Source organism: Ctenopharyngodon idella, chromosome 19, assembly GCF_019924925.1.
Source record: "Ctenopharyngodon idella isolate HZGC_01 chromosome 19, HZGC01, whole genome shotgun sequence".
NCBI classification, from domain to species: Eukaryota; Metazoa; Chordata; class Actinopteri; order Cypriniformes; family Xenocyprididae; genus Ctenopharyngodon; species Ctenopharyngodon idella.
This window is the reverse complement of record NC_067238.1, coordinates 23,421,088-23,434,108: the sequence shown is the minus strand read 5'-3', so window position 1 is coordinate 23,434,108 and position 13,021 is coordinate 23,421,088. Positions and strand designations below refer to the sequence as shown.

Sequence of the window (13,021 nt, the reverse complement as noted above, 5' to 3'; positions counted from 1 at the left end):
GATACACAGAACCGTTGGGTGAAGCGGTCATAGCCGTGTTTTATTGTGAATAAAACACAGCTATTGACCAATCAGAATCAAGTACAGGAACTAACCATTTTATAAAAGCTGATATACAGGAAACAACACACTTTTTGTTATTATTTATTTATTACTTTTATTTCCCCTTTAGTGAATTTATTTTATTTTATTTTATTTTATTTTATCTATTACTAAAATAAAAAAGTATGGTTTCCCCTTTTAAAGTAATCCAATTCCAAAATAAAAAAAAAATAAAAAAAATAAATTGTCCACCCCTTTGCCATAAATTTGTATCTTAAATATTAAAAAAGTATATTTAGTCTTTTTTCATTCTATTTATGTTTTTTTTTTTTTTTTTTTTTCAAATGTATTATTAAAAATGCTTTAAGCTGTGCACTCGGGTTGAGTGTTAACTTTGTTACCATCATGTTTTCCTCTTTTAAAGTAATAAACTATTCCATAAATTAAAAAAAAAAAAATTATAAATTGTCAATCCCTTTGCCATTAATTTGCATAGCAAACATGATCACTGAAAAGTGGATGTTTGTAAAAAATGTCAACATTAAAAAAAGACTTTTCTAACAAAATGATCCTGTTCCTCCAAATTATGAGGAGTTCAACTAGCAAACTTCTGATGGTTTGCTCTGATAGGTTTGGTCTACAAAGGGTTTCTTCTTTTTACATCTCATATTCACTTCTCTGTGCATAATGTAGGTTGACATGACAAGTCTGTTTACTCTGGATTTAAATAGATAGTTGTGGTTGTTTCGCTGGCACATGTTTAAGCTATTCCTTGCCAGGGACTAGAAGGTAACTCAGCGACTGTATATAACAGCTACACCCTTGACTTCTTGAGAGATGTTGAACTACCAAATAAATTAGTTTCCTTTTTAGTCACATGGTGTCATGGTTTCTGTGTTTTTTCTTATCTATAGTGAAATCTTTCATATCAGATTACTATCCTCTAAATTGCTGTTTTTTTTTTCCAGTGGTTTTTATACATCTTCTACCTAACCTAATTAAACCATGCAAGATAAGTTGCACTGTGACTCATAGTAATAATTCTGTAGAAATGTACATATGTGCACAGCATTAGTCATGAGACTAATTGTGGTTGGCAGAAATTCGCTTAAAATGTGTATGAATAAAAAACAAACAAACAAGGTAATATGATGGTGTATAAATTGCAATATGTAAAATGTGTGATCCTTGTAGTGCAACAGTGACAGAACCTCAAAAGCTGATGTATTTAGGTTTTAGCTGTCAGTCTCCCAATGCATATCTTGATCAGACACTAAACAGGCTCTTTATATCAAACCTTTGGAGGGTGTCCATTATCTTGGAAGTCCTTTGCAATATTTGCTATTCCAAACAGTAGATACTTAAGTCAGAAATGTAGAAATAAATGTGCTGTGAATGTAAATAAATAAATGTAGTTTTGACTATTTTTTGCCTGTTTTCATTTAAAGTTGACTGACGTGGCTTTATAACATGAGCAAAAGAAGAAGAAAAAAAAGATCTTTTTTTACATGGCACTTCTCTCTCTCTCTCTCTCTCTCTCTCTCTCTCTCTCTCTCTCTCTCTCTCTCTCTCTCTCTCTCTCTCTGAGTGTTTAACTACTTCATGTTTCTGAACACACCCACTTAAATGTGTCAGTGAAGACATCTGCACACTGCTGTTATTGATTCAGTGCTGTCAGGCCACAGAAGTACACTGTCTGCCTCTCAGCTCATCTGCGCACACCTCTCTCAGACATGGGGCTTCACCACAAAGAGTTCGAGCGGGCTGGCCAAAACGCCGGTCTCCAGATATGGAGAATTGAAAAGATGGAACTGGTCCCTGTGCCTGACAACTTACATGGGAACTTCTACATAGGTGATGCCTACCTGGTGCTCCACACTGTCAAACAGAAGAACTCGTGTTTCTATGATCTGCATTTCTGGCTGGGTAAGCAGTAGTTGTTCTGTACTTTAGAGAAGAGCTTAAATGTTTTGAATCAACTCTTAACACAAATATTATATTATATTATATTATATTATATTATATTATATTATATTATATATTCTTTACTCAAAAGTGCATGTGAATGCAATTAAACAGTAAAATGTCTAATCTCAGCACCTTAACTACCTCAGTACCTTTACTAATCTAGTACCTTAAACGTTCAAGAGGGTATCAGGTCAAAGTTATATTCGCAAACTTTTGTCCAGATCTGTATGAATGATGATTATTTGAGAAAAAAGAAACTGCAAAATCTCAGTCACTACATAAAAGGTTGAGGAAAGACGACAGCAAATCACCTGAAATGATACTCAAATGAGCATATTGTAAATACACCAACAGATAGCCTGAGCAAAGTATATGGCCCCTATAAAAAGGACGCTTTAGTAATATGAAGGTTGTAAAGTTCATTCTCAGAAGCCGGTACTGGGTCTCCTGGTTTTAATATTGGACTTTCATCTATGCACCTACTCTATGAAGAGCATATTTTAATTTATGTATTAAAATTCAATTTGATATTTTGAAGTCAAAAATGTCTCGGTGATACAACAGAAAGAAGCCTCATTCACAGAATTTTTAAGTAGTTTGGCATAATCTTTAAATATTAATTTTTACGATTTATTGATTTATTTACTGCTTATTAATATTTAAAATCATGTGGTCCAGGCAACATGCACAAACATGCAGGGGAAAAAAATATGTCATAAAGAGGACCCCCGCAGTCCTTTATGTCAAGATGTCATAGGTGAAGGTGAATAAATCTCTAAAAATGTTTTATAATTTTACTTTTTATGACAAGATCAAAATGTCATGTGATGCGACTTCCTAAAAACTTGATATTTAATTCATGATATGTGTTGTGGTGAAGCCTCAGGCATAGATATGCACGCTCCGATTGCTTCAAAAAGCTGTGTCACTGCCATTTCAAAAAATAAACTTTTGTGGTCAAGTTGCAAACGAGTAGAAAACACAGGAAGAACATGTAGAAAATGAAATAATGAGCAGAGTTTATGTATTTTACTCTGGCAGAGTCTACAAAAGAATTATAATATTAAAGTTCTGTTAAAGGGTTAGTTCACCCAAAAATGAAAATTCTGTCATTAATTACTCACCCTGATGTCGTTCCACACCCGCAAGACCTTCGTTCATCTTTGGAAAACAAATTAAGATATTTTTGATGAAATCTGATGGCTCAGTGAGGCCTCCATTGACAGCAAGTTAATTTACACTTTCAAACGCCCAGAAAGGTACTAAACATATATTTAAAACAGTTTATGTGACTACAGTGGTTCAACCTTAATGTTATGAAGCAATGAGAATACTTTTTGTGTGCCAAAAAAAAAACAAAATAACTTTATTTAACAATATCTGATTGGCGATTTCAATACAATGCTTCATGAAGGTTTGAAGCTTTATGAATCTTTTGTTTCGAATCATTGGTTCAGAGCGTGAAAGTCACATAATTTCAGTAAACGAGGCTTCGTCATAAGTGTTTCGAAATTTCAATGGTTCACATGACTTTGGCAGTTCAAAACAAAAGATTCGTAAAGCTTTAAAGCTTCATGAAGCAGAGTTTTGAAACTAGATATTGTTGAATAAAGTCTTTATTTTGTTTTTTTGCCGCACAAAAAGTATTCTCATCGCTTCATAACATTAAGGTTGAACCACTGTAGTCACATTAACTGTTTAAAATATATCTTTAGTACCTTTCTGGGCGTTTTAAAGTGTAAATTCACTTGCTGTCAATGGAGGCCTCACTGAGCCATCAGATTTCATCAAAAATATCTTAATTTGTGTTCCGAGGATGAACGAAGGTCTTACGGGTGTGGAACGACATGAGGGTGAGTAATAAATGACAGATACATTTTCATTTTTGGGTGAACTAACCCTTTAATGTCACCAGTTTTCTCAAAGAAGATCACAGAAATATAAGAAGCCATTTAGTTGCCAGAAACCATGTGCGCTTAATACAGCTTCCTTCCTCTGCTAAGTGTAAGCACTTTCTTTACTCCATTAGATGTTTCAGAGATGTCAATATCGCTGTGATGTTTTGGCCTTGAGTGTATGTGATCGTAACCACACACACACAAAACAGCCTCCATTATGAGTCATTAACCAATTCCAATGTAAATGGATTCCTTAATGATGTTTCTGCCCATCATGTCTTTGTTGCCAAGTCATTTACCCTAAAAAAAGCTTGCCGCAAATGGGCAGCATCGCATAGAAAGGCCTTTTACCTCCCACAACACATCTGTGGTCACAAGCAACACTTAATACAGAAGGCTTTAAAGTGTAAAAATTGAACAAACACTGTTTGGGTGTTAGTGGGTATTAGTTGTCGTCAAGTGTGAAAACAAACAGCTCTTTCTGGTTTAGCAATGCGATGCTCAAGCCTTTGAGGAGCTGAAAGTGTAAAAGAATAAAAGAAAAACTATCACTTAAATATTAACCTGAATAAAAATAATAGTCCACAGAAGTAGGTGTGGATGAAGTCCCTCTATACTTTCTCTCTCTCTCTAGGTAAAGAATGCACCCAAGATGAAAGCACAGCAGCAGCCATCTTTACCATTCAGATGGATGATCACCTGGGAGGCAAACCAGTCCAGTACCGTGAACTCCAGGGTTTTGAGTCCAACCACTTTACCAGCTACTTTAAAGGCGGGATCACATATAAGGTTTGAGACAGTTTATGTCCCTTCTGTTCCTGCTCTCACAACACTTTTCTTTTAGTTTTTGTGACTCCTAACAGTGTACTATTCTTCATTTTACTTCAAGTCTGCCTTATGTTAAACACAAAGCTGCTGTTTAAACTGATGGAAAGGCTGACAGTTGCTGCAGTATTTATTTGCAAATTGAGAAAATGTTTCCTAGACTTCACAGTGCAAATCTAGCATTAGTCATTTTGTTTACAATTTGGGTGAGGTAAAATCTACTCCTCAAATACCTTCCCACTTAGGACCTTCTGTTTTTCAAAAGCCCAAACTTCCATGATGGTCTGAGGGGATGTTGTGTTATAGCATGTGTTTGGGGACACTCAACCCCTCAGTGTTGCATTTGGCCTCAGACTGAAAATAATTAATGGGTTTAAAAACGGAAAGTGTTTAAAAATGGAAAAACAAGAAGAAGGAGCTGAGGAAAAATGAGAAAAATATTTTCTTACCTCCTCAGGCCGGAGGTGTGGCATCAGGATTTCAACACGTGGTCATCAATGATCTTACTGCCCGTCGGCTCTTCCACATCAAGGGCAGGCGCACAGTCCGGGCCACAGAAGTGCCTCTCGCCTGGGCCAGCTTCAACAATGGCGACTGCTTCATAGCTGATCTGGGAGCGGTAAGACCTGTTGCATCAACAAACATACGAATAGCTGCATTAGATAGATATTTTTAAAAAATTAAGAAAGAAAGTGAAGTGTAGCCAAGTATGGGTAATGACAGTGAAAGAGAGTGCTGTTCATTTACTGATTTCCTGCCAGTAGTGAAACTCGAACCCACGACTTTTGGCTTACAAGTTCAACTCTCTAGTCCGACTCTCTTTTTCATTGAAATACCTATGGAATTATTTAGCAAAAATGTCCACACTGTGTTTTCAATAAACAGCAAAAGAACTGCTGCTTACCCTGAGTTAGGATATCCCAGATAGAATACCTACAGAAATGGCATGTATTACACTTTCTTTTTTCATAGACAATAACTGGCTGGTTCACTTGTGCAGTGTGTATTTAATATCCTCTCTGTATGCACTTTGGGTGGGTTATATAATTGGATTGCTGTCAAATTACTTTGACTGTCAACATACTGTGTAGAACAAATGTTATGAGCGCACAAGGGGATGAACCATGCCTCACTCCAAACAACAGATGCATCCATTAAGCATCTAACAGGCTCTTGCTGACCATGCATTGCATGGAATATAGTTTACAGGAAGATTAAATGTGATAATACCATTTGACTGAATGATTTGAAAGCACACTTAGTGTTCCACTCTCTCAAATCTCTAATGGAAATTAAAGACCAGTCACAAATAAACAGCACAGACAAATCCTGACTGATGCCATTCCACAATGACAGTGTAAACAACTATATGGTGATATTTTCAAAGGTATAGAGGCAACCCGAAAATATTATTTCCTAAGAAAGCTCATGTGTCACTGACAAAATTATCAAGAAAGAAATAGATTTTTGAGATTGATGTCTTCCTTGGAAGTCTGCCAGTGATTTGTCTTTATGTGTAACAAGATCCCCAAAAATTGAACAGATTTCTGAAACTAGGTAATCTACCAATGGTGTGGATCTAAGTGCAACAAGTTTGAGCGCCTCAAAGCTGCACAGGTGGCTACTGGCATCCGAGACAATGAAAGGAATGGACGGGCCCAGCTGGTGGTTGTAGAGGAAGGACAGGAGCCTGCAGAAATGACAAAGGTATCAAATAAAAGTGTCAAATCAAACATCTTAAGTTTGTCTGATTTTGCATGCAACAGAATCTTAAGCATTCGGTAGAACTTGCTTATTTTTTTTACCACGAATTTAACAGTTAAACCGATGTTTGCTATAGGAAGTATGATATCTGGTTTAGCTGGAAAGTTTGACATTTTATACCTTGGCTTTGCACATCACAGGTTCTCGGTGCGAAGCCTGAAATCCCTGAAGGTGACGATAATGAGGATGCAGTTGCTGACATGTCAAACAGGAAAATGGCCAAACTTTACATGGTAAACAAGTCAATAAGTTAATTTCATCTATATGCAAATTCAATACACGGGAACTGTAACAGGTTATTACTTAAATACCATTGCGCTTTACAGGTATCAGATGCAACAGGAAAAATGCAAGTGACACTTGTGTCAGAAGAGAATCCGTTTAACCAAAGTGACCTGTTGTCTGAGGAATGCTTCATTCTGGACCATGGAAAAAGCAAAATGATCTTTGTGTGGAAAGGTATCTGTAAACTGAAGCAATTAAACAAAGGAGTTGTGTGACATTCACTATTTAAAGAGGTACCTGACCTTATTTTTGATGATCTAGGCCGCAACGCAAATCCAAGTGAGAGGAAGGAAGCCATGAAAACAGCTGAGGGTTTCATTAAGCAGATGGGATATCCTGAAAACACCCAGGTTTAGAAACATTAAATATGTGTTTATGTTTTGCTGCATTATCATTTATTAACTTGAATGAGTGAATCACTCATCGATGTAGCAACACTGAAAAAAAATATTGTACTTTTAGGGGTACAACAGCTTCTCGCCGGGGCAATACCCTCAATGGGACATCTTTGTACCTTATTTACTGCTAAAATGTTTATAGAAGTACCTTAAGAGTACACATTACTACACTCTAAAAATGCTGGGTTGTTTCAACCCAAATTTGGGTCAAATATGAACAAACCTAACCTTTGGGTTAAAAATGTAATTTAAAAATTTAACCCAACATCTGGTTTTGTCCATATTTGACACAAATTTGGGTTGAAACAACCTAGCATTTTTTAGAGTCTACTCTAAGGTACTAATATTAACTGTTTAGGGGTTTAATAATGTACAAAGTTGCCCCTTTAAAGGGTTAGTTCACCCAAAAATGAAAATTCTGTCATTTATTACTCACCCTCATGTCGTTCTACACCCGTAAGACCTTTGTTTATCTTCGGAACACAAATTAAGATATTTTTGATGAAATCCGATGGCTCAGTGAGGCCTCTATTTGCCAGCAATGTCACCGAACCTCTCAAGATCCAGAAAGGTACTCAAAACATATTTAAAACAGTTCATGTGACTACAGTGGTTCTACCTTAATATCATAAAGCGACGAGAAGACTTTTTGTGCGCCAAAAAACCAAAATAACGACTTTTCAACAGTATCTAGTGATGGGCGATTTCAAAACACTGCTTCATGAAGCTTTGAAGCTTTACCAATCTTTTGTTTTGAATCAGTGGTTCAAAGCGCGTATCAAACTGCCAAACTGCTGAAATCACGTGGCTTTGGCACTCCGAACAACTGATTTGAAACAAAAGATTCGTAAATCTTCGAAGCAGTGTTTTGAAATCGGCCATCACTAGATATTGTTGAAAAGATGTTATTTTGTTTTTTTGGTGCACAAAAAGTATTCTCGTCGTTTTATAATATTATGGTAGAACCACTGTAGTCACATGAACTGTTTTAGATATGTTTTGAGTACCTTTCTGGATCTGGAGAAGTTCGGCGACATTGCTGGCAATAGAGGCCTCACTGAGCCATCGGATTTCATAAAAAATATCTTATTTTGTGTTCCGAAGATGAACGAAGGTCTTACGGGTGTAGAACAACATGAGGGTGAGTAATAAATGACATCATTTTCATTTTTGGGTGAACTAACCCTTTAGGGTATTGCCCCAGTGACAAACCGTTGTATGCCTCTAGGTTCAATTTTTGTACATTTTGTTTTCTTCAGACAGGGAAACAGTAAATTAATCTTCGAGTCATCCAGGTCTTTTCTTCCTTGTACGCAGATCCAGGTCCTTCCAGAGGGTGGAGAGACACCCATCTTTAAGCAGTTCTTCAAAACCTGGAAAGAGAAGGACCAGGCTGAGGGTCTAGGCAGAGTCTTTGTCACTGAGCGGATCGCCAAGATTCAACAATCCAAGTTTGATGCTTCCAAGCTGCATGAGTCTCATCAAATGGCTGCTCAGTACAACATGGTTGATGACGGCACTGGAAAAACCCAGGTCACTATTTGCATACAAGAGATCAGAGATTGTATAAGTGAAATTGTGCTTGTGTTGCTTGCAGATAAGCACCTTACTGTCAAAATGACACTCAAAATGAAACTTGAAGCTAAAATTATGATATGGTGCTGAAGAACTTTTGCATTCAAAAGGTGCAGCTACACTTATCGCTTTTTAGCTAATGTTCACAGGCGAGATGTTAATAGGAATCCATGCGATCTGGAATTTTGCGTGAGAGCCAAAGATTTTCCCACCCAAATTTCGTAACGGGTTCATGCTGATTTGTTGTGTTGACCAGCAGAAAGCTGCTTGGTTTGAAAGTGACTTCTATGTGAGCTGTGCTTTATACATTGCTACACTACTGACAATAGACCTTTTTGTACACAAATTTCCCTAATTTGAGCGCATCTTAAGAAGACTTAATTGCACAACAATCACAGATTGTTCTCTATTATCAAAGAAAATCATCTGATAAAATCCAGCCCCTCTAAAATGTGAATATATTTGATAGATATTCTTAATCTTGTGTTGTTTCACAGATTTGGAGAGTGGAGTGTGGTAAAAGCGCAGGTGATACCAAGGTTCCTGTAGACCCAGAGACATACGGCCAATTCTATGGAGGGGACTGCTATATCATTTTATATACTTACACCAAGGGAGAAATCATTTATACTTGGTAAGCCCTGTAGAAGTGGATAGTTTCTGGAGGGGGAGTCAAATCATGCACAAAAAGAATCAAATAAGGCTTATCACTCTATGCTTTCACCCTCAGGCAAGGTTCCAGCAGCACAATAGATGAACTGACAGCTTCAGCCTTTCTCACGGTTGAGCTGGACCGTTCGCTGGGAGGAAATGCCGTTCAGGTAAGGGGAATTTGAATTTTATCTACTCATTTATTGACTGTAATTAGGGCTGAATTATGGACTTGATGACTGGGGCCACAATGATGTACATCCAGGGGTTTTACAGCCCTGACTAAACATGACCAGCCCAGTGTTGTTATCTTATAATGGCTCCATTCCATGTTCATCCAGGTGCGAGTGACTCAAGGAAAGGAACCACCTCATTTGCTGAGTCTCTTCAAAGACAAGCCTCTGATCGTGTATAAGAATGGGACTTCTAGAAAGGGAGGACAGGCACCCGCACCTCCAACCCGCCTCTTTCAAGTGCGCAAGAACCTGGGCACCATTACTCGAATTTGTGAGGTGAGTCCTGGTCTCTGGTGAAGCACAATGTCCAGAACCATGAATTTGGTCATATGAAATTATCAGGAAAAGGAAGATCCAGCTAAACCAAGTTTCTTGTGCATGGTTTCCATGTCTAACCTGATTATTTATAGTTAGTAGATGATCCAAGTTGGTTTAGGTGGTTGATTCAGTAGACCGCCATGTGGTGGAGCTGAAATTGACATGCTAGACTATCTAGGTCACTCTGGTTAGCATTGGCAGATCTTCTAGGCCAAGATGGTGGAGATCTGCTTGATTTTCCAAAACAGTTTTGACCATCTTTGGTTAGAATGACCTATTTTTAATTTAGATATGTACTTTGAGTTTGCTGGTTTGTGGTCTAACAGGTAGATGCTAAAGCATCAAGTTTGAACACCAATGATGCCTACCTGCTGAAGTTACCTCAAGGGGATGGATACATATGGAAGGGGAAGGGGGCGACCGAGGAAGAGGAACGAGGGGCAAAGTACATGAGTGAGAAGCTGAAGTGCAAAACCAAGGCAGTTACTGAAGGAAATGAGCCTGGTATGGCCTATATGTAATAGATTCAATTCACACTCTTCATACTCTTTACTCACACATTGTGAGTGGAATGAAGTTCTACATTTATTTATATACTTATTGCTCATTTTCCATTTAAAGAGGACTTCTGGAAGGCTCTGGGTGGAAAGACAGAGTATCAGAAATCTGAGATGTTGGAGAGTAAAACGATAACACATCCTCCCAGACTGTTCGCCTGCTCCAACAAAAGCGGAAGGTTCATCGTGAGTATCCTAGACCTGATAAGAGAGAACCAAAGTCCAGTTCAGTTTCACTTTAGACTATTGATTTGAGTAGTAATTTTGCATGGAAGACATTGCAGAAAATGTAAAACATGCCTTGACTTTCTGATACCACTACATATAGGCAAAATATTGTTTGGACACTAACTATGCATTTTTACAACTACAGATTGAAGAAGTACCTGGTGAGTTTAACCAAGATGACCTGGCAGAGGATGATGTCATGTTACTGGATACCTGGGATCAGGTTAGAGAGTTATCTCTTTTTATGACTTTCTTCAAGATTATCTCTAAGAGTCAAAGCAGTTGTCTCTGACAATCTTTAATATTCAAAAATATCTCCTGACTTTTATGGGTTAGCGTGTGGTACGTGTCTCTGACCCCTGATTTCATCTCTCAGGTGTTTGTGTGGATTGGAAAGGATGCCAACGAGGTGGAGAGGACTGAGTCTGTCAAATCTGGTGAGATTCAGCAGGCGCACATTCCTTAAAACATTTTTCTACATAATTTGAATACAAAACTGAAACCCCTTTAGGGTTTCAACAAGTTGAACAGCATACTTACCTGAACAGATGACATGATTCACACGATACAGCTTAAACATAAAATATAAAATCCAAAAATCATGTAAAATCAATATTTTGATTACATCCTGTCTTTGTAAACTAATAAATATGGTAATTCAATATTTTCAATAAGTATTTTGTACCTTTGCAGCAAAAACATACATTGAGACAGACCCATCGGGACGGGACAAGGAGACATCTGTGGTGGTGGTAAAGCAGGGGCATGAACCGCCCACTTTCACCGGCTGGTTCCTGGGGTGGGACGCCTCGCGATGGGACAGTGACCTCATGGCAAGAGCAGTGAAATCACTGCAGGTTAACTGAGGACTGCAGTTCATTCCAATCCTGAACTCAACAGAAAGATAAAACAGATTGTTTACTGAGGCATGATGAGTGAATTATATTGGACTGTTCCTTTAATATCCTACTAAAAATATGCCACATGTCCAACATATTAAGGTACTCAACACTCTTCAGAACATAAAGTGTATTTCTCTTAGAATTGTTTGCACAGATTTATATTTCTGCTCTGGGTTTCTGTAAGCATGATTTGAAATTGTACAAATAAAGAATCAATACATTTTTGAAAAATGTCTTTTCTTAGTCAATGCAGCTCACAAGAGCCCCCTAAAGACAAAAGACCGCCAATGCACACAAAAATACTGTGAAAGTACTATGGCCAAGTGATGGTATAGGAAAATAATAACATGGTACTTTGAAAAACACCATGATACTAAAATTTATGTACCAAATGAATTTCCATAGTACTCTAAAGTACTTACAGCATCGTCATGGCACTACTATGATACATGTAGGCTACATATTACACACAAATTTAAGAAATACATATTTTGTAAAGGTAAGGGTTAAAGTTCATCACACCCAATGGACTATCTTTATTGTAAATAATATTTACTTTATTTGGTACATACAAACTGTAAGTATTTGATCTTAGTAGGATACAAATTATTTTTTTAAACCAGTCTGGGCAGGCTGACAGGAATCTTTAATATTGGTGAAATGGTGAAATGAGTGTTAAGGGCTGGTAGTGATGATGCATTGTGCATGGACAGCCAAATGGTTTGGTCAAATGCATGATACACTCATGATTAAAGAAAGGGGGAATTATAATGTTTCACTTAATTAACTATGTTAGTGAGAACATCTCATAGACTTAAACTGTTTTTATTATATCGGTATAATGATACTTTCTCCCTCAGTTTCACAAGGTTTAAGCCTAGTCCCATGTTTGAGCTGTTTTAACTAAAAGCAATTTGCACTTAAAATATGTAAAATATGTCAGTGCCATTGTTTTATTTCAAGATGCACACCAGTAATGTTTTTTTTTTTTTTTTTTTAAAGGCATGTTTATAAAAGCTACTTAAATATCCTAATTGAACTAAGGCCCTGGCTTAATCTAAGCCCTGTAAGCCTCTATGTCCTAATCCAAACCCTATCCCTAAAACTAACCCTCACCCTCACCTGTGCACATCATTAGATTTACAGACTAACATCTTCTGGAACATTATGAGCATTTTTAACTAGCAAGGTCTGCCCTCACGAAAAAGAAGTTTATTCAAGTGTGCTTTTAGTATACTTCTTTTAAATTGAAAATAAGAAAGTATACTTTCAGTCTACTTTTTATATACTTCTCAGAAATATACTTTATGTACTTCTGAGAAATATACTTAAAAGTGCACTTAAGTATACATGACTTATACTGACAGAAAAGTC

The 13,021-nt window shown here is 37.1% G+C and overlaps 1 protein-coding gene across 1 annotated transcript; it reads left to right on the top strand.

Annotated features, from left to right (window-relative positions):
• The first annotated feature begins 1,696 nt into the window (after positions 1 to 1,696).
• On the top strand, positions 1,697 to 11,878 carry scin (scinderin). The gene is made up of 16 exons (XM_051873564.1): positions 1,697 to 1,968; positions 4,543 to 4,697; positions 5,191 to 5,352; positions 6,291 to 6,440; positions 6,638 to 6,730; positions 6,824 to 6,956; positions 7,044 to 7,132; positions 8,498 to 8,713; positions 9,253 to 9,389; positions 9,486 to 9,576; positions 9,748 to 9,918; positions 10,287 to 10,464; positions 10,582 to 10,703; positions 10,891 to 10,968; positions 11,122 to 11,182; positions 11,439 to 11,878. The coding sequence occupies exons 1-16, from the start codon at positions 1,776 to 1,778 to the stop codon at positions 11,609 to 11,611; spliced, it is 2,202 nt and encodes a 733-aa protein (XP_051729524.1). The 5' UTR covers positions 1,697 to 1,775; the 3' UTR covers positions 11,612 to 11,878.
• The last annotated feature ends 1,143 nt before the right edge of the window (positions 11,879 to 13,021 follow it).